The sequence below is a fragment of the Anoplopoma fimbria genome, chromosome 16, assembly GCF_027596085.1.
Source record: "Anoplopoma fimbria isolate UVic2021 breed Golden Eagle Sablefish chromosome 16, Afim_UVic_2022, whole genome shotgun sequence".
Classification (NCBI taxonomy): domain Eukaryota; kingdom Metazoa; phylum Chordata; class Actinopteri; order Perciformes; family Anoplopomatidae; genus Anoplopoma; species Anoplopoma fimbria.
In genome coordinates this window covers 23,979,304-24,001,086 of record NC_072464.1, presented here as the reverse complement: position 1 = coordinate 24,001,086, position 21,783 = coordinate 23,979,304, and the positions used below count along the sequence as shown (strand labels likewise).

Below are 21,783 nucleotides of genomic sequence, written 5' to 3'. Positions count from 1 at the left end.
AAGCAGAATGACGTGGCGGCGTGTGTGTGTGTGTGTGTGTGTGTGTGTGTGTGTGTGTGTGTGTGTGTGTGTGTGTGTGTGTGTGTGTGTGTGTGTGTGTGTGTGTGTGTGTGTAGATTGTGTGTGTGTGTTACCTTGAGGACAGCAGCGATGACGAACACAGACTGGTGTGTGATCTCCGGGTCCTCGGCTCCGTTGTCCAGTCGGTCCCGGAGCTCCCGGCAGGCTTTGGCCCCGGCTGAGCGCCTGAAGACGCCCCGGGTGTACGGGCCCTCCAGGTACAGGAACACCAGCATGTCCTGGAGGGAAAACAGGATCCTGCATTAATATCAGCGGCTCAAGAGAGGCAGAGAAACTCTTAATAGCAGAAAGCACTCAATGTTTGACACCAAAGCACTTCGTTTGTTCTGTTATGTTTTAAACCAAAAGGAAAAAGTTCAGGATTAAGGGAATTAAGTTTTCTGAGTCCCTGCTGTTTGCTTTTTGTTTGTTGTTTATTCCATAAAATCATAATCTGATCTGCAATTATATGCAGAATCTGCAGCCTCATCTTGGCTTTCATTATTCCGAAAGATAAGAAGAATTCTGAGGATTATAAAAGTAGGGTTTATGAAGCTGTAAGAACAAAACTAGCTGGTTAAGTTGCAGTTGTTGTAGATCCGGTTTTGACTTCCTAAAATCCTTCTTCGGAGCGTCACTTGATCGGAGAGGAAACTCTCTGGTTTGCTTCTTCAACAGATTGAGATTTCACTTCTCTAATAAATCCAGCATGTCCATTGTTTCTTTCATCTTCTTGTTGTTAAATCACAATAGTTATGTAACGGTAACATAATCTGCTTCCACTTCATCTCCCCTTTTTCCCCAAAATACCCCGTGACCCCTCCCGCCGGCCTACGTGACCCCTCCGCTCCGCTCACCATGACGGGTTTGGGCAGGCCGTGGTCCGGAGAGCAGACGGAGCTCAGAGGTCGTCCGAACAGCCGTCCCTGCGTGGGGGACGGGGAGGTCGGGGATAAGGGCGGGCCGTCCAGCTGAGAGCTGGAGCCTCTCCAGAAGGGCCAGTTGATCAGAGACCTCTTCCTCTTGAAGGACTTCTGCTGACCAGGCTCTGTGGGTGGAGAGAAGAGGAAGAGGTGAGCTGTGGTTTCAGACAGAATCACAGTAATGTGTGTTGAAGTCATAGGAGTGCATTTCCAGCAAAGCTCCATGATGAGTAATATTTATTTTTCAGGCTGGGAATTGTTTAGCAGACATAAAGTTCCACATGTTGTTTTTCTCTGCATGCACATGAATGTTTTGTCTGTCTGAAACTAAAAAGGTTTTCAAGGTGAGATGGTGAAAAAAGACACATTGTTAAATAGAAAGACACGAATGAGACGGAGACACGAAGACAGAAGAAGAAAGAAGCTTTGAGAAAGAGCACCGTTTAGTTTGAGGTTTGTGTGTGTGTGTGTGTGTGTGTGTGTGTGTGTGTGTGTGTGTGTGTGTGTGTGTGTGTGTGTGTGTGTGTGTGTGTGTGTGTAGGCGTCTGTGTGTGAAGGTATGCATGTATGTATGGGTCTGTGTGTTCCTTGTTCAGCGTCTGCTCAGTCACAGTGTCTACCTGTGTGCTTTTATGTTCCTGAGTGTCTGCAGGTCTGACATGTGGACGTGACAGCTCAGCATGTTTCTGCAGTTATGAAACTATAAAACTGTGTGTGCATCCAAGTGCACGTTAACGAGAGCGTAACAATGTCTGATCTGATCTGCGTTTAAATAAATGCAGGAACACGTGATTCTAAACCTGTGATGAAGGAGCACTGTGAAAAATGTCATCTTATCCAAAAGATCATCTAATCAATAAAAAAAACAACCTTGAATTATCCCAGACAAATATCCAAAAGATGAATTGATAAAAAAACAAAACATTAATTACACTCAGGATTCCAGCTGCTCCTGAACAGCTGAACTATAGGTAGTAAATCTTTTGCAGTTAAATGAAATCGTTCTTGAACCGGTTCATCCTCAGGAGACTTGAAGTGATGACATTCAGATCATGACGAGACTGTGACATGTTCAAAACAAACCACAAACTATGAGACATAGCTCACATAGAATTCTATTATTTACCCATCTGTCTCTGGAACAAAGTTCAACAGGAACAGCGTTACTAGGCGGCTCTGGATCCTCTGTAAATCAGGCGTTACATCATTACAGCTCTCAGAGAGGAGGGTGATGGAAGTAGTTCCTCACCCTCCTCTCTCTCCGCTATAATCTTCTGCTATCATTTCTGTAATGGCCATAAACCATTAAGAGAGAAATGATAAACAAAGTCCTGAAGATACAGATGCCAGATCAGAATATGTGATTCTGGAAGGGCAGTTAGTACCTCCTCCCATAAATAAAACAGCTTTCCACATTAACCTCTGTGCAGAGCTCCAGAGGATGAACCCTCCGGCTGTTTGATGGCGTATTTTTGTGAAAGACGTGGCCGATGATGGTGATTCAGCTCTGCAGGAACAGGCAGACTTTATGGACCTCCTCATGAGAGAGATTGGGCGCCATCTTTGCTTTTGATTTAGAACATTTTCTAGCATAATTATGGTTTGTGAGTTGGGCTTGATATTTTCATTTGGTATAGGTTGAAGATATGTCCTTTGCACAAATGGAAAACTATCATTTACCATGTTGGAAATAAGTTGTGGTGTGTCTAAAACAGGGAATATATATATATGTTTTTAAGTATTGAAAAAGGTACTGTTGTGGTATTTCACACTGTACCATCACCTCGTTTCTAACAAAGCGTTTTCAGGGAAAGTCCAGTGATTGTGAACGTTAGAAAACTTTTAGTTGGTGCCTTGAGTCGCCTAGAATCTGCCACAAATGCATATTTTCAAAGATATGGGATCAGCCAACCTGCCTCAACAGTCCTGAAGTAGTTGCATTTCTGGCTCGTGATGAACAGAAATGCCACCACACATCAACACACCTTATCCATCTCTGCAGCAGAATGTTGCAAAGAAAAAGTGGAAAATGTTGGGGAAATAGATAAGAATAAGTTTTCTTTTTCGAATAAACGGCTACCACGCGTCCGTTATCTCTCGGGTTGGGTGCATGTGACAGGCTGGCATGGAGCGACTTGGTAACACTGTTGTGCTCGAGGTTGAAGGAATCTGAGGAGAAGCTTGTGGTCAGCAGACTGAAGCCTCCATGACTGGAAAACATCTTCTCCTCAACTTGTTTTCCTCTCAACTTCATCCCCTCCTTTTTTTCCATCCTTTCCCCCCCCCGTTACTCATCCTTATCCTCCGTCCTCTTGTTGTTCTGTCCCCCTTTCTCTCCCTCTATCTCTTACAGTCTGCTGTTTCTCTTTCCTTCACCTCCGCTGGCCTTCGGACTTACTCAATAGCTGTGTCATCACTTTCCTCTTTCCGTCTTCCTTCTCTCTCACTCGTCCATCCCGTCTGAGGTTTCTTCCTCTTTGTCCGTCTGCTGTTTTTCTTATTCCATCCCTGCGTCTCTGCTGACCCCCCGCCGTGACCCCTCGGACGCTGAAATATCCTTTCCCACCGTTCTCATTTACTCCGACTCTTCCTCACCTACTGATTCATCCTCACAGCTGACATGACGGAGTGACCATAGCGTGCATAAACAAAGTGAAGTGGAAAGTGAAAGAGATTCGGAGGAAGTGCTCTGCATTAATACTTCTGTATCCTCATATTTCCTCTTGTGGTTTCATACACAATTTGATTTATGGACGGATTCTTGGAAACCACAACTGCCATGTTGATGGAAAAAAACTAATATTTTTCACTGCTGTTTTTCACAACACATAATTTAACTCATGCATATTTTCCCACTGCAGCTTTAAAGCCCAAAATGCTGATCCTTTAATACTACATATGGTTAGAACTTTTTGGTTTGAAAGCACGTTTAGTAATTTGTTTTGCAACTTTTGCAAGAAAAAGCTTTTTTTATTCACATTAAACCCCCAAAAAATAACAACATGATGGCGTCCCTAGGCCGGATTTGTATATTCGACGGATAAAAAAAGCATTTCTTAGAAAACTTCTGGTGTCTCACATGACTTCTCATCAATATTCACACTGTTGTTTGATTATTTCTCCCTTTAACTACGTCAGAGAGTCTGAACTGTTCATGTGACCTCATTAAAAAAGAGGTCGGACCTCCAGAATCTGAGAATGTCTCACCTAAAAGTGGAGCCAGTCCCGGGGCGACCTTGCTGGGTTTCAGGATGAACTGGCACTGGGTGTCTGGAGGGAGACACTGGTCCAGCAGCAGAACCCCGGGACAGTCTGTGGGACTCGTCGGATCCCACCCTGGTCCTCCTCCCAGTCCTCCTCCACCACCACCACCAGTGCTCCCACCGTCCCGAATGTGGCTCATCTTAATGCTGAAGGGAAACTCGTGGCCTGAATGAGAGGTCAGGGGTCCAGAGGTTAGAGGTTAGAGGTCAGGGGTCAGGTATGTGACTTGGAGCCAAAAGAATATGATTTGAATTAGAGCAGAACTCGTCCCATGTGGGGCCGAATCAGCCGCCTGGAGTTTGGATGTTTGGAATTCAGAACAAAAGATTAAAAAAAAAAAAAAAAGAGTGTCACGGAAATACCGCTGTGACAGAACTAACTGCTCTGAAACGCTCCCAGATGTGGAGCTCCTGGTGCACTGCTGATTCAGCAGCGATACGCGTTCTCTCTGCATTCTTTGCGCCTGTATTTATGAAATACTCCTCATCAGAGGGATGTTTAACTTTAACAAATTTATGAAAGATGCAACTGCAAGCATGCATTCAGATTTAAGGTATCATCGTCATCATATCTCACACCGTTGGAGGTGAAATAACTTCCTTAAGAGCATCTTAAAAAGATAAAAAGGTAGAAGAAGATGGTGTTCTAAGCGAAGGTGTCACATGACAATGTTTATGACAGGTGCTCACCAATGAGAGGGTACGGAGGCTCGTCCTTACTGGAGTTCACCCACAGCCGGTGGTCTTTAACGCAGCCCTGGACAGAAAGGAAACACAATCCAGTTCAACAGTTTCTATGGAATTCCTTCTCCATATCTTTTTCATGAATGCACGTCTGTGTTGTAAAGAAACCTCTAAAAATGCTTTGACAGTAGAGATCGGTTTGAGTCCGCTTTGCAAACCAGCTTCACCTTAGCCAACCAACATGTGTGCTGTTTTTCTAAAAATGGTAAACTTGATGTCTTTATTCAAAACAACCAAGAGGAATTTTCATTTTGTGTTGATTTTGGCGGTCCCTGTGGACTACAGTGGTAGTGTTTCCGAGTAAATGTTAAAAAAACATTATTTTACTGCAGCAGGGTCTGACAGTCTGCCCCGCTCAGTCCTGGTTCTGGTTTAACAAATCTTATTTTTTAGCGTCCTTGTCATCGAGCTGATTGACTTTTACTCACCAAGATGCCGAACTGCAGCAGAGCCATGCGGATGACATCATCGGTGCTGTCAGTGTTGCTGACCGCGAGCGTCTTGGCCTGGAGGAGACATTTTAGGAAACATTATGGAAAAATCCAGATGATTGTGTATTACATAAATGGCAGCACTGCCAGTGATCAAATAAAAAAAAACACAGAAGAGAATCTTACATATGCACAATTTCCAATATCCTTTGCAAATATCTTCAGAGGAATGGTCTTGGGGTCGTCCTTCCCTTTGCCCTCAATGATCCGACTGTGTGAAGAGAAAACACAAAGCGAAGCGGTCACGGTTAAAATAAAATAAACAAAGTATTTGACTAAAGCTCATGTTTCCAATCAAACCCTGTGATATGTATATCTTAGCTGTAAATACAATATATGTTCTAGTTGTAAAGCATGCATTCATTCACATTCATATTGAGTTTCTATTTAATCCCTTCTGTTCCGTCCAAATCCAATCTTTCAAATCTGATTAACAAAATGAAACACGAGCAGAAATACCAAAAACAAGAAGGAGGCCAAACAAAACATTTACCTTTTGATGAGGGCCAACCAATTGTCCTTGTGCTCCTCAGAGCTGAAGAAAAAAGAAAGCGATAAAACATAATCAGAGATAATTGTGTGTTTCACTCCGTTACGTAACATTTCACCTCCGGCTACGACTGGATTCCTTCTGATGCAGAGTGTAATTCGTGACAGTGTGAATGAGAACAGAGTGCAAATATACAGCGCTGCTTATTTTGTGAGTGTGTTTGTGTGTGTGTTGCATGTTGGTGCATGCATGATCATGTGTGGTTATCTCCTCCGGTCTCACTGCGGTTGGCTTCAGTGGCTTTACGACCAGGAACCTCCTTCACATGCAGGAGTTTAAGAATTCTGTGGTTGTGCATTCAGTTTTTAGTTCCCATCTATAACGTGCATTTGCATTTCAGCACATTGTGTTCTCTTTTTTTTTTAAGTAGACTGGAGTGACTCAGAGAAGCATTATAGAAAATATGTTTAGCATGAGTAACTGTTGTGCAATGCAAGCAGATGAACTGAAGGAAGTTATATTAGAGGAAATGGAGTTTCAGTGTTGTATTGTTTGAGTGAGTTTGTACCTGAAGGTGGCCACACAGTTGCAGGTGGGCCAGCCCATGACGAAGCTCCTCTCTGGGTTGGTGGTGCCCTCGCACACCTCGTCCATGCAGCCGGCCGTCCACATCTCACACACTCGGACCTGGGCCTTCACCTTGAAGTGAGTGGGAGACCTGCAGAAGACACAGGGGGGTTAAACTAGAGCAGGGCTGTTTTTATTGTCAATAAAAGTCTGCAAAGTCTAAGGGAATAATGGAATTATTGCTTTTCAGGCAGGAAAACTTCAAAAAAACTGTTTCATCTGACTAACTGGAACAGTCTAAGAATATAATATATTCAATTTACAATTATTAAAAACAAAGGAAGCAGAAAATCTTTGGGGAAATGCAACCACTAAAAAATATTGATTTATTTTTCACTATTAAAATTGTTGCAGATTAACAATATATCCACCAGATTATCAATTAAACAATGTATTTAAGAGAAATCTTTGCAAGAGAAAAACCCTAGAAGTAGAGGGTTCCTACTACCATTGTTTCCTTCCTGATATCTTAACTTTTTGAAAAACAAAACAATTTAAAGAGGTCATAATTCCCTCTCTAATTTCTATTTTATATATCTGTGAAAACATCTCTTTCTCTTCAAGCTTATTTCCAAAAATTTGTTTGCATTATTAAAAAAAAAGATTGTATAAAACCCCAAGGTCCCTTATTAAAGGGATTCCACAGGGAACTAACTGGGATCCTCTACTTTTGCCATCTAACTTTTAATTTTCTTCATTTTTCCACAAACTTCTCACATATGGCAGCTCTTCAAGAAATGCTTTATATAGATTAGAAATATAAAAAGATCTGTCTATTTTCATTATTTGAAGACGCTGAGTAGAAGCGTATTCATCCACCGCTACATCTGTGATTATACAGCAGGAAAAGTCCACACATGTGGCGTACACACATACACACATACACACAAACTCTCCAATAACGGCACACAAACGCACACACATACCAACACACATTCCTCAGACTCACCCGGTGTTCAACCACAATGAAACAGCCAATAATAGCGTCTACTCTCTCTGCTGTAAGGGGTCGGCTCCGCCCACTTTACCCTTTACTCCTACAGGACGGACCACCGACGTCCTGCTGTGTGTACAGTAAGTACAAGTACACAGAGCAGAAGTGGGTTTCTATATATATGTGTGTGTGTGTGTGGACTTCAAAAACATAAATGTGCTCTTAAAGTTCTATTTTTGAACGTGTGTGTGTGTGTGTGTGTGTGTGTGTGTGTGTGTGTGTGTGTGTGTGTGTGTGTGTGTGTGTGTGTGTGTGTGTGTGTGTGTGTGTGTGTGTGTGTGTGTGTGTGTGTGTGTGTGTGTGGCAGTTTGTGGGCGGGCCGGCATGGCTTTGATCCGAGCCAGGCTTCATATGGATTTAATTGGCTGGGAAATAATTATATACTGGGGGAGAGAATAAGGGAGGCAAGAGTGGAAGATGGAAGGAGAGTTTTAAAGGAGAATTTAGGGAAAGATAGCAGAAGGATCCAACATCTACAGCGTTCAAATGTTCTATTTTGTTTTCTTGTTCTCCCCGTCTCCATTTTCCGTCTCACTCACACAACCACATAAACACACACTCCTTCATCCTCTCAGTCATCTCACTAAACACAAACACAGAAGGAAACCTACTTGGCCTTGGCGACCAGCAGCGTGTCGGTGAAGAGGAAGAGGTGTCTCTCCTGGGTCTGGAGGCCCGTCTTCAGTTGCGTTTGGGCGTGACCCAGGAAGAGGCGGCGTGGACACTCGGCCAGGAAGGCCTGGACCAGAGGACAGGACTCTGGGCTGACTGGGGTCAGACAGTTCTCCCTGGAGGAGAGAGAGAGAGGAAGAACGATACGTACTGTTAGACACAGAGGAGGAAAGTGGTCTGGATGTGTGTGGAGGCATGCATCTAAAGAAAAAACACATCGCTGGTCGTTGGGTTCAATATCACAAATCATAAATCTCCTGGAGGACAAAGATCCAGATCCAAAATGTGGAGTGATTTACCGACAGCCAGGAGAGAGAGAGGTCAAACTCCTCCTTCAACGACTAGCGCCACTGAGCAAGGCACCGAGCCCCTTCCCCACTGCACGACTCCACTCACTTTTGGCCACAGGTGCTTTCCCTTATTTGTTTCCACTGCGCATAGTAAACCACTCATTTTTAGGCAGGATTGTCAGCTGGTCGTCATAGCGACGCCGCGTGGAACTGCCGTGATGTCATCTTTAACGGACACTCGCTGAATCCTTTCGTCAGCAACCAATCAGAGGAACAACTGCACTCATATCAGTTGTCACATCAGTTGAACGGCAAAGTTTTGCGGGCTGATATTTAAAAAATAAAAATGTGGTTTGAGTGATAAAAAATATTTTTTTTTTTATTATTTGATTGTGAAAGGTAAGAAGAGAAAGAGTAGATCTGGTCAGTGCTGACTTTGTCAAGGAGTATTCAAGTTTGCCATCTTGATTCGGACTACGATCCTCCGTGTTGTTGTTTCATAAACTTGTTTTCGTGGTGCAAAAAGCTCAGATAAATCTATCTTGTTCCAAAAAAAAAAGTGCTTTTACGCAGCGTAATCTTTGCGTTCTCTGTGAAAGTACTGTGTTAAAAGGGCGGCTCCTTAATGTGTACGTGCACAACTTAGTGAGAAAGTAACAAGCCGTCACTGAACCATGCTCAATAAGCATTAACACAAGAGGAAACGAGCTAATTTTCTGTAAACATTGAAGAACTTAAGTTATTTAGTGTCTGCAGGCCGAAGCTAAGAAGCTGAATCCTAACGAGGTGTAATCAGCTAAACCGAATAACCTTCAACACCTCTAACGCACACAGCTTCATTCATTCCAGTGTTTTTGCTCTATTAAAAACAGGGGATTTTTCCAAACTCCTTCTCAGCAGAGCGTCTAAATAAAAAACATGTTGTGGTGAACCGAACTCAAATGTCCACACAGATTGTGCAGCGTCATTAAAGTCCAAAAGAGGAATTATTCCCTTATGTTCTTTACTGATTCCTCACAGCTGCAACTACTTACAAAAGCAAGTATTATCAGTAAAATAAATATTGTACATTTGGACTTGCAGGGAAATATTTGGCTACAAATGAATATGTTTTTGCATGTTTTGAAACTGCACAAAAAATTCTAATTCATTTAGCAATGAACCTTGTTTTTATAAACTGCCTTGTCTCTTTTGTTTCCTCTTTTGTTTCTCCACTCTAGTTAAAGTTTTATCATAAAAATACTACTGGTAGAAATAATTTTGTTCCTTTTTCACTCAATCTTGAGTTTGATATAAACGGAGGGGAGTTTTTGGAGGAAGAGGAAATCGCTTGAGGGTTTCATCTTTTCCTGTTTACTCTCCATCAACAGATAAAAGGCCAAAATCACCACTTCTGCACGCACATATACACATTTTCTATCTGTGTCTCTACCTTTGTGTGTCCCTTTTGTGTACACACACACACACACACACACCCTTCTCCAGGTCCTGTTGGGAACACAGAGACGCTTGCGTTCTCTTCTACATTGTGTAAGCGATTGGTTGTGTAATTAATTAACGACGAACAGACGGACGCACTGGAGTGATTCCACTTTTTTTTGTGTCTCTTTGTGTGGCATCCAAAAATAAATTCAAAAAGAGGGGGAGTCTGAGAGGATTCAATCAGGAGGAATGAATGGAGCCAATACAACTGATGCTGGATGGGACACGTCGCCCTGCAAAGACTGAAAACTTGGATAAAGGACGAAAGAAAGAAGTCTTTTGGTCAGAACCGTTTACTGCATGAAGGACGTGACATCGTGTTGCTATAACGATTGCAGAATCAACAGTTGCAAAACAATCAGCTATTGTTCTGGAAGAAAGAGAATACTTTCCATGTGGTAAAACTGTGAAATGATTCCCCCCCTCTAAAAACATTTACACAACTCATGCCCCATTAAACGACAACATGTCTTTCTTTCTTTCTTTCTTTCATTCTTTCTTTATCCATCGGGGGGGCAGCAATAACATGTAGCAATAATCACCATTTGTTACCTTGAGTTCTTGAAGAAAACTTCTCTCACAGTGAACGGAGAAAAGTCCAAAATCCCCTGGCGGGATAGAACAGCATGTTTTTTTTCACAACCGATTGCCAAAACTACACCGTTTATTGCAGCCAGAAGTCATTACTGTCAGATTTCTATCAGTCCGACGGTCCTTGAACACACCATGTGCTAAGAGTGCTTCTGTCAGAAATTGCAACCAAAACAAAGCTTAAAAATGTAATATTTCCACACAAAAAACATTTTAATCTGTTTGAAATAACCAGATCCTGTAAAAAAAACATTGAGTTCTGAGCTCCTCAGCTCCTAAATGCAACTATGAAGCCATGATTGATTTGGCAGAGACCAACAGTCACGTGATAAAAGATTCCATATAACCTGGACTGAACTTCAGGCTGCTGAACACAGAGCAGAGCAGAGAGGCTGTGAACATGTGAATAGCTCAATATGTGGAGCACGTGGAGCCTCCATCATTGGTTACACTTGTGGACAGTTGGAAACATGTTGGATGTATAGATTCCATTGTTTTCCAATTTTTGTAAAAAATAAAATATCAAAGACATTCAACTTGCATTTATTTTTTTTATGGTTTATGTCATTATAACTGTGTAATATCCACAAAAGATTTCTTTTTAGTTCTCTCTACTTCTAGTCTCATTTGTCCAGTCACATTCTCACTACTTCACAAACACATCTTTGTTTCCTCAAGATTTAAAGGCTACACAGGTATAGTTTATGATACATAAATGGTCATTTTGTTGGTGAAGTATTCCTTTAATGTCCAACATGCCACTTAGTAAAACACCACCGCAGAGGACGTTTCAGGCTCCTTGATTAAGTTGCACGGAGCAAAAGTCTCAACACATCGTCCTCTGTTCCTTTTGTCCACGCAGATTTCGGGAAATGCTGCCGTCAGAAGAGCCAACACTCACACTCACACACTCACACATACATAGACACAAATACAAATGTTCCCGTAAAGCCCCTTTTCACATCTCAATAAAAAGACAACATCTCCCGTATTCACCACACATCTCTTCCTCCTGAATGTGAGACTGACAGCTGAGCCGGCGGCCCTTTGAATCTGACGGACGAGCAGCTAATGGCTCCATTGTGCGTCATGTGATGTTGATAAATGGAGCGCTCAGCCCGCCCGCGGATACACGGCCACCTTTGAGAGGAGAGCTGTTGACTTTGTGGAACACAATGAAGCACACGAACACAGCAGCATACTAATGTCCCAGCATGAATAACCCAACAGAGCCGGGTGTGATTTATGTAGAAACAAGGTCCATACCAGGAGGATACCTCTGGTTCTGAAGAGACGACGCTTCATGTGTTGAAGCTGCATTCTCTCTAGTGTCCATCAGGGGGCGACTCCTCTGGTTGTATAGAAGTCTATGAGAAAATGACTCTACTTCTCTCTTGATTTATTCCCTCAGTAAACATTGTAAACATGAGTTTATGGTCTCAATCTCTAGTTTCAAGTCTTCTTCAATACAGCATGATGTTCATTTAGTAAATGATGCTCCGTTTAGAGTCAAACAGACCATAAAGCAGGGGATGCTTTAGGGCGGGGCTACACACTGATTGACAGGTCCACTACCTCACTCCTCCTCAGTCCTTATATGGTCACTTCCTGTTCACTGGTTGCCAAAAACCCAACATGGGGACGACCGTAATCCAGGATTGGTAAACTGAAATTGCTGAACTCGAGGCTTCATAACAACAGTCCACAAACCAATGGGTGACATCACGAGGACCACGCCCACTTCATACAGTCTATAGTTGACACTGATCTTATCTTCAGTTAATCACAATATGATTCACATAAACCAAAATCAGACATGTGTCCTTCTGATTGACTGAGAGCTGGAGGCTGTGACGTGAAAGATAAGTGACGACGACCATAATTAACACACACAAGCATCTGTAAACACACAGCCTGAGGACAACAGCTGGAAGAACAGCTGGAACTTTCTCTTTCTCCTCTCTCTCCCTGATTATCTTTTCTTTCTTCTTCACCTTTTTTCTTTGCTGACATGTCCATCATCCCACTTTCCTCCTTCAGCCTATTTTTGTCTCTCCCTCTATCATCTGCATTATTCTGCCATCATCCATCATTCTTTTTTAAATATCAAGACCTTAAATGCACCTCATATCTCAACACCCCAGGTGAATCAGGTAAAAAACATTTAACTAGAAATCGTCATGAAACATCCCCAGTTTTCTGAAATGTTATGTTCAAATATTCAAATGAGGCATTATCTAAAGGTCACTTTCATTGAATTTAGGAAACATCTACAGACACAAATAGACAATGTTTTCTTTCCACTAGCATTTTCCACACAGCGTTACGTCACCTCAGCTGTCCATCGGTGTCCACAGACTGAACAGACCGACTCTCTGAGGACAGCAATGACACACTTATATAACAACATGAGAAGGACTCTGTGTGTTTGTTTATGCGTGTTCTTTGTATCATCATCTGCTCGTCTGCAGCTGATTTGCCTCTGGTAGAAAACACATTTTGAGTTTTTATGGCATCAAGAAGAAGAGAATGAACAGAGAGAAGCTGGATGGAGATGAAACCTTCAGTTTCTCCTTTGTTCCGTACACAACATGTGAACTCTGACTGCGATAAATAGATTTTTTAACAAAAAGCACTAAAGTGTGTCTCTGCATGAGGAGCATTATGTCCCCGGTAGTTTGACCTCTTCCTCTCTGATAAAAGCATCAACAGACGGCTCAGTGTTTGAGTTTCAGAGACAGAAAATAAAAGAGACATTCAGATAAAAGAGGATGTTGCACCAGTCTGTACCGGCTCCTAAACCCACAGTGGAGGCTTTTGTTCAGAGCTGCAACCAAACTGCAGTAAAGATGAAAATAAAGACGCTGCACAGGGGATATATTTATGAATATTTATATTATAAGTTACTGGAAATGTTAGTGTTTATATGTGTTCTTAGTAGGGATGGGTATTGTACTACTTATACTAGTTCTCTTATTGGATCTTATTGATTATTTTGTGAGAAAAAAAGACTATGAATTACGACAAAATCAACATTTCTTTATTATTCTTGTATGTTAACAAATAGCCTTTTCATGAGCAGCAATACAAGAAGTTCCAAAATCTTTAAAATAAATTTGCAGCTCAACAATTAGCTGAATAAACTCTGTATTGGCGTATAGAACTGGGTTTCATCCCTCGTTCTTAGACAAGAAAGCAAATGACCCGTTCTCTATGTAACAAAGCCTCTGTTTACTATCTGAAGATGTAGATATCTAAAGAACGCCTTGAGGCCTTAAAAAGAAAGCTGCAAAACATTTCAAATTAGACGTGAAACTTTTCTTCACAATAAATCCAAAGACGATGCCTCCTCCTGTCCACTCTGTGTGGCCGACAGGAGACCAAGGAAAGAAGAAGAAACATCCAGCAGGTCTCCAGATATTTAGAATCTAACCGGCTGCTTCACGTCTGTTTTTTCTGACTCACTGCTGCAGATCATTTCCATAGGCAAACCATAATGTCATCAAACACAATGTTCTCTCTCAAACACATGTGTGCATATGATGGATGAGGTCAGAATGGTGAAACTGTGAGCGGGGGCCGTGATCTCCTAAGCAGAGCTCGTTAATAAAACCAGGAAGTGCGAGTTCCTGTGTGTGTCATTGTTTGGGGACTAAATGTCCTCAAAAAAGAATAATCACACACAAAAAAGAACGTTTTACTCTTTTATCCGAAGAGCTTAATGCAGGTTAGGACATCTGGGATTAAATGAATTAAACCCAGAACGATATTAAAATAAATGTGTGTCCGTGTAGGAAGAACGGACTGTGTGTGACACTTTGTGGTGACACTGTGGTGAGAGTGTGAGGTCACGGCTGTCGGCCAATCACGTGTTTTTATGCTCTGTGGAGCCGACACCTTCCTCCATACAGTATGGATTCCAATGCCCGAGGAGGAGGAGGAGGAGGAGGAGGAGGAGGAGGAGGAGGAGGAGGAGGAGGAAGAGGAGACATGTACTGCAGTTTGAACCCATTATACACCCGAACTGCAGACCTGGAGGTTGAAGGATTAGGTTATGCTTCTTGTGCACGTGTGTCTGTATGTGTGTGTGTGTGTGTGTGTGTGTGTGTGTGTGTGTGTGTGTGTGTGTGTGTGTGTGTGTGTGTGTGTGTGTGTGTGTGTGTGTGTGTGTGTGTGCGTAGGTGTGTGATGCTGAGCTGAAGGCCAGAGAGGCTGATGGGAAATGTGAATTAGATGTAACTCTTTTTATGTTTTTAACAACTACAGTATGAAGAATAAGAGCTTAAAGAAGCTGGAAGTCGTGTTTATCAAACGATAAAATAAACTCCTTGAAGTGGAACTATAACCCAGAGGACAAGTGATTGAACTTTTATGGCTGTAACACCAAAGATCATGCTGTTTGGCGACGGCACAAGTTAAAAAAATGGAGGAAAAATAAAGAAGATGGGAAAAAGTTAGGATATATATCACTTATGTGGTAGCGTTTTTACTGCCGGTTTAAATCATACAAGTCATGTCGTAAACATGTTGTAAAAAATGATACTAATCCATGGAAAGCCCTGCGTATGCTTTCTAATATTTATCCTTCTCTTGGATGAAGAGCATGAAGGTGATGCAATACAGAGAGACACGGCCAAGAACAGCTAGCAGGACTGATGCGTCCATTAACACTGTAGTCCTAGGACTTTAGGGGGTTGTAGTTTTTTTTATAACTACATAAACCAAAGTATGGAGATCATCTGAAAAGTACATAATCATAAACAGAACTTATATAAAACAATATATAAGTAAATGACCTGACAATAATCACCACCGTGACCTTTAACCTTTCCCTACTGAGAGTCACCTGACTGACCACTATGAGGTTCACACACACACACACACACACACCCGGACATTAACGAACAGCTCACACACACTCTCACTGACGTGGAGGTGTTGACCCCTGGAGACCCCATGCTGGCCCCTACGCCTCCTGATGAGAGGTCAAAGGTTAAGAGTGACAGCTGAGGGTGGAGGTGCTCCATACCCCTGGAGACCCCACACTGGCCCCACACACACACCTGATGACACAGGTCACAAGGCACACACTTGTCAAACTACTTTTGACTTTTACTCGATAGCTTGTCTGTCTCGACTTTCCTCTACGCCTACTGATCAGAAATGTCTTCCTCACCCACACACACACACACACACACCACACCCACCACACACACACACACACACACACACACACACACACACACACACACACACACACACACACTTGAGAGCATTGACCCATATAACAGTGTGGAGTGTTTTTTCCCTGCTTTCACTGGTCTAAACGGTCCAGTTTCACAGTTCAGCCTGATTTCCTCTGCAGACACTAAACACACACGTTATAAACACGTCAGTCTCACCAGCAGGAGGTCGCTCATTAGAGAAAGTACGATGGCATAAGAAACCTACATCTAACACCAAGAAGTGCTTTGAGGAGCATTTTGAGGTCTACATCCACAAGAAACTATTTGACATTCCTCATGCACTTCCTTTCTCCATTTATCGTCACGCTGTTTTCTACTTTTCTTCACAGATTGAAAGCTCCATGAAATTCCATTAAAACATCTAAAGTCCCCCGACAGTCAAAGACATATGAGACAAAGGTTTGAGTAAATAAAGCGTCCCGAGGGGTTTGTAATGGTTTGTTTCCGACCCCGTTAGAGGAAGAGGGGGGCGATGAGAAGCCCGATAGCTCTGGGAGAAGAACGCGTTTCAACCGGCTCAAAGACATGAATGAGTCTGTGAGGTTCTGATGTTTGAGACGAGAGTCTGTGAGGTCGGCCTGAAGCCTTTTGTACTCACAGCGCTCAGCTTCTGCTCACTTTCTTCCTCCAGACTGTTCTCGGTCAGTCCGGTGATTTTTTACCTGCAGCCTCCAGACTTCACTGGTCCTTAATCTCTATGATATCACCCAAATAAATCCTTGAGTCAGCATTTTTGAATGTGAATGCTTACTGCTAACACTTTAAGGAAGCAGTAATAAAGACTAAAACATGAGTCATGAACCAATATTATGAAGTCACCTGCAGTTGCAAGAGACTGATGCTCCGTTCAGGTTGTTCTCTTACAGCGTTCGTATGATTATGAAAAGTAATACCCACTAAATGAAGCCATATCTTATCCATGTCATCATGAAGCAGGAGGTATAAAGACCAAAAAGCAACTATACTGGGCAGGTGGATGAATCAAACAAAGCAGACTTCCACCCAGTAGACCGCTGTTCGATCCCCGTGTGAGACGAGCAATCAACGTAAATGTATTTGTCACGTAACTTACAAACTTAAGTGACACCACTCCCATAGTTATTATATTCCAAAACAATATCTTTTCCTAAACCTAACTAAGTCGTTTTGAAAAGTCCGTTTACATGTAACAAGTGGAAATTGACACGTGTTGCTGGGCTTTTGTTGGAAAACACTCGAAAGATGAGGAGTAACTTTTCGTAATAAATCATGACAAAGATTGTAGGAGGATACATTGCTCCATTGAGGAACTACAGGCCAACAATGATGTTATTATGTTAAAGCAGCTTTGTGTGTGTGTGTGTGTGTGTGTGTGTGTGTGTGTGTGTGTGTGTGTGTGTGTGTGTGTGTGTGTGTGTGTGTGTGTGTGTGTGTGTGTGTGTTTGACTCGTACCTGGACGTGCTTCTCGACCTGGTGAGGGCTTTGCTGATGACCAGCGACGGAGCCGACTGTCTCCTCTGAGCCAAAGTCTTCATCTTCTACACAACCAGAGAGAGAGAGAGAGGAGGGGGGTCAATATAGGTGAAGGTAATATCATTATTCTGGGTTTGCATGGTTGCAAAAAGCACAAATTCAGCTCTGTTATGGGCTGGTGGTTGGCTGTGGTCGATACAGGAAACACAGGAGAGGGAAATAGACGAGAGACGGGAGGATGTTGGCTGAGAGAAAAGGAGAAGTGACGGCTGTAAAGAAGGAAAAGAGGAAGTGAGTAAAGTGGATAAAGACGGCCACTGAGGGAAAGATAACAGAGAAAGAGACCCTCAAACATTCTCAGTGTCAGAGGATAAATTGGAAGCCGCCTCACAGAAGAACGACAGGAATCCCTGCAGCCGCCGCAGATACTCCAATTAAACCCTAATCTATTTACGACGTAAACCATGTGAGCTCTAAACACTAGCTACAGTCAGTCCATCTGGAGGGGAAATAACAGCCAAACATAGAGACAGAAATGAAATAAGACTGTGTTTCTAAAAACTCATTCAGCAATGACTTATGGGTAACATTCCTCTCCTCTAGAAAGTGTTAAAGGAGGAATTGTGACTCATGTTTGTCACGCGGGTCAAAGACGCTGCAGAGCAGAAAAGCAACATGCTACGTGTTGTTGTTAAAAGACTTCACGCCTACAATGAGCTGCTGAAAACTACTACATCACGTGCTGGGTCACTTTTATGGCTTTGTGGTTTGCGTAAATAATTCTGGTTGAGATTAAAGTAAAGTTTACTATTATTCCCATGTGAGAAATAGACCAATCTGTGATTTCCATAAGCATCAGGCTTCGGTTTTTCACACATATTTGTGCACCTTATCTGTGAAATCGGACCTGAAGAGCAACAGTGACATTTGTAAGTTGCCGCGTTTGTTCCTCCTGCAGGTGTGAGGTGATTGACAGGGAACATGAAGACGCTCCACTGGGCACGGTGACACAACACTGAGATGAGCCCTGATTGGTTCTGCAGAAACTAGTAACGCCAGTGTTATCATTTCTGCAGAATCAACACATCATGAATGCTCCTGTCACGCATGTGCACATGAACCCTCTGCGTTCTGACTCAAACACCTCCTGGGTGAAGGGACTACAACTCTTTCCGTGGTGATAAAGCAGCGCTCTGGTTTCTCTGCTCTGTCTGACAGATCGTTTGTCACATCTTACCAACGCCGAGCCAAACTTTCCAAAACCAGGCCAAAGTGCAGCAACTGCTCATAAAAGAAAAAGGGAGTCTACAGTAACAACATTTGTGGAATCATGAGAGAGATCATTCTTTTGAGACGTGCTGCCAAAAGATGAGGTATCGGAGGATAACTCAATAACAGTGTGTTGCAGAGTCACTGTTCACGTCAGGTTTTTATGTTAATCTGATTTTACACAGTGAAATAGAAAATCTGTGTTGGCTACTTTGCTGTTAAAACTCCATTATTCTGCTATATTTGTTCTACATGAAAAGGTTAATACAAGTTATTTAAAGGCACAAAACGCTGACTTTAAAAAAAGGTTCATCTGAAGATATCACTCCTTCTGTTTGTCACTTTTACTTCAAACTTTTTTTTAGGACCAAATAGCTGTGTTACATTACATTACATTACAGTCATTTAGCATGTTTGCAGCACTTTGCCAGATCTCAGCTCATGTGACGTTCCGAGCGCCAGGCTCTTCCTCAGACTTCTGATAACTACAGAGAGTCGCCATCTTGAATCCCCACAATGCATGAACAAGCACATGTGATTTACCACACCTGTTGCAGATAGTAAAATACTAAATGTTAGTAAGAAAATACAGTGTATGTTAAATATGTGCACCAATAGTGTATCAGGCTACTTATATAAAAGTGCAGAAAAGTACATAAAGATGATGATGATGGTCTAAAAATGATCATACCAGCAAAAAAGTATCCGCCATAATGAGGTACTAAATAATACACAGAACCAATGATGCAAAAACTTAAAGAAATACATCAAGCATGTACACAAGTATATAAATCAAGGCTACATATGTGCATAAATATGTGCACATGTTTCTGTTTCAATTCTGCTCAATATTTCATCCATCACCCATCATCTGAGACATTCTAACCAGGTAGGAGGTCACAAGGTGCAGTTACACCTTCTGAACACGCGTTGACTGGGGGCGCTGTTCACCAGTAAAGTGAGCAGCTGCTGGAGAATCATCTTCTGTCAGAGGACCAACAGGAGGGTCAGAAAACTACAGTGAATAAGTGAAAGAACTAAGATTACTGGACAATCTGAGATTAAGACTTACATTTATAACAATTTGTTTCTTTTGAATTAAAGAATAATAAGGAGAAAGTTAAAAGAAGCCAGGTCTGATGTCTCAGAGACTCCTGTCTGTCTGATGAACTAATAATCAGTATCAGCAGCACATTGTTCTGATCTGATATTTGGATCCTCAGCTTCAGTCAGACACTGTTCTGATTCCGGAGAACATGAAGTGAAACCTTTAGCAGGGAGAGCAGGGATTCATTTTCTTGGTCTCAGAAGTTGTTTAATTAGGTCATGATTTGGTTTCAATATTAACAAAATATCAAAATGCATCGTCTGTCTGTGCTGTTTTTCTTGAAACCCTTAAAAAAAAACTGCTCTCTTCCACTTTAAATTCACCAGATAAACCAAAACGCACTGAAGGAAATGTTTAAATCAGAGAGTCTGATCATTAATGAGACTCAAAGCACTCCAAACGACTGCACATGTGCAAGAATATCATTAAAAAATAACTCAATAACTGATATTAATGCAATTAAAAGCTGAGATTTCAGAGAGAAACATCTCTATTTGGACTGTAACTCTACCGTGAAATGCCAGCTTCACACACCGAACTAAATACACAGTTTGATCCTAAATGAGCTCTTTGGGTAGATCTGTGCACTTTGGGTAGATCTGTGCACTTTGGGTAGATCTGTGCTCTTTGGGTAGATCTGTGCACTTTGGGTAGATCTGAGCTCTTTGGGTAGATCTGTGCACTTTGGGTAGATCTGTGCTCTTTGGGTAGATCTGTGCACTTTGGGTAGATCTGTGCCTTTGGGTAGATCTGAGCTCTTTGGGTAGATCTGTGCACTTTGGGTAGATCTGTGCACTTTGGGTAGATCTGTGCACTTTGGGTAGATCTGTGCTCTTTGGGTAGATCTGTGCACTTTGGGTAGATCTGTGCTCTTTGGGTAGATCTGTGCACTTTGGGTAGATCTGTGCACTTTGGGTAGATCTGTGCTCTTTGGGTAGATCTGTGCACTTTGGGTAGATCTGTGCTCTTTGGGTAGATCTGTGCTCTTTGGGTAGATCTGTGCACTTTGGGTAGATCTGTGCACTTTGGGTAGATCTGTGCTCTTTGGGTAGATCTGTGCACTTTGGGTAGATCTGTGCTCTTTGGGTAGATCTGTGCACTTTGGGTAGATCTGTGCGATTTGGGTAGATCTGTGCGTAAAAACGCGCTCCATCAGCCACGGAGCCCAGGAGGAGCTCCTCTTTACCTTCTTGCTGTCTCCCGTCAGAGAGTCGGACCTGTTCTGTCCCATGGTCCCCTGCTGCGGCGACATGCTGTCCATTTAAGACCACATAGATCCACCGTGTATTCCCATGACAAGAGCGTGAATATATCAATCCAAAGGTTCATGAGAATCCATGAGGAAGAGGAGGAGGAAGAGGAGGAGGAGGAAGCTGTGAGCTCCTCTGGGTTCGAGTCTCCTCTCTGTCTGAGCTCAGAGGCTCTGCTGTGCCTCGATCCACTCCAATGTTGGAATTCAGTGGGGATGAAACACACACACACACACACACACTTCCGCTCTTAGTTTTCAAAGTAAAACATTGTACAGAGCAGTTTTTGAGTGATGTGAATTAAAATCACAAAGGGAAACATTGTGTCCAAACTACAAAGAGTCACATGCATGCTTTACATACAGTATTGTCATCTTTACACACAGCTATATACGTTAAATAATCATATGCTCCTTTAATATCCAGTCAGTGTTTATTTGTGTTGTTTACAGCTTCCAGAAACACTTGTAAATGTTTTATTTCTTATTTTATTGTTGGTCATTAGTGCTGAGATACAGATGCTGGAAAATGGAGTTTAAAAAATCTAGTGTATGATTATTCCTTTACATTTGTGTTCCAAAGACGGTTACATTGCAATTTATTTTCCAAAGATGTATTATGTGAAATGATGGACATTATATTGTTTGTTATTAAGTAAGTTATTGTTAGATTAAGCTCTATTTTGTGCAAACACGTGGGTCTTGTATCCGGTTTGTGTGAGGGGATTCACTCTTTTTAATCTTATTGAGATTACTAGTATAATCTTCATTCATCTCTGTCACAGTTATCATTTCTCATGCTTTGCTAACTTGTTCTATAGAACTTGGATG

At 42.2% G+C, this 21,783-nt stretch overlaps 1 protein-coding gene across 1 annotated transcript in view; it reads right to left on the bottom strand.

Annotated features, from left to right (window-relative positions):
• The window catches only part of arhgap20 (Rho GTPase activating protein 20), a 33,938-nt gene extending 12,845 nt beyond the window's left edge, over positions 1-21,093 (bottom strand). The window contains 11 exon segments of the mRNA XM_054615434.1: positions 135-299; positions 918-1,108; positions 4,191-4,412; positions 4,937-5,003; positions 5,419-5,496; positions 5,608-5,692; positions 5,975-6,016; positions 6,540-6,689; positions 8,204-8,380; positions 17,306-17,391; positions 20,890-21,093. Of these exon segments, the coding sequence (XP_054471409.1) occupies positions 135-299; positions 918-1,108; positions 4,191-4,412; positions 4,937-5,003; positions 5,419-5,496; positions 5,608-5,692; positions 5,975-6,016; positions 6,540-6,689; positions 8,204-8,380; positions 17,306-17,391; positions 20,890-20,964 (1,338 nt within the window). The 5' untranslated portion in view covers positions 20,965-21,093.
• Between the last annotated feature and the right edge of the window lie 690 nt (positions 21,094-21,783).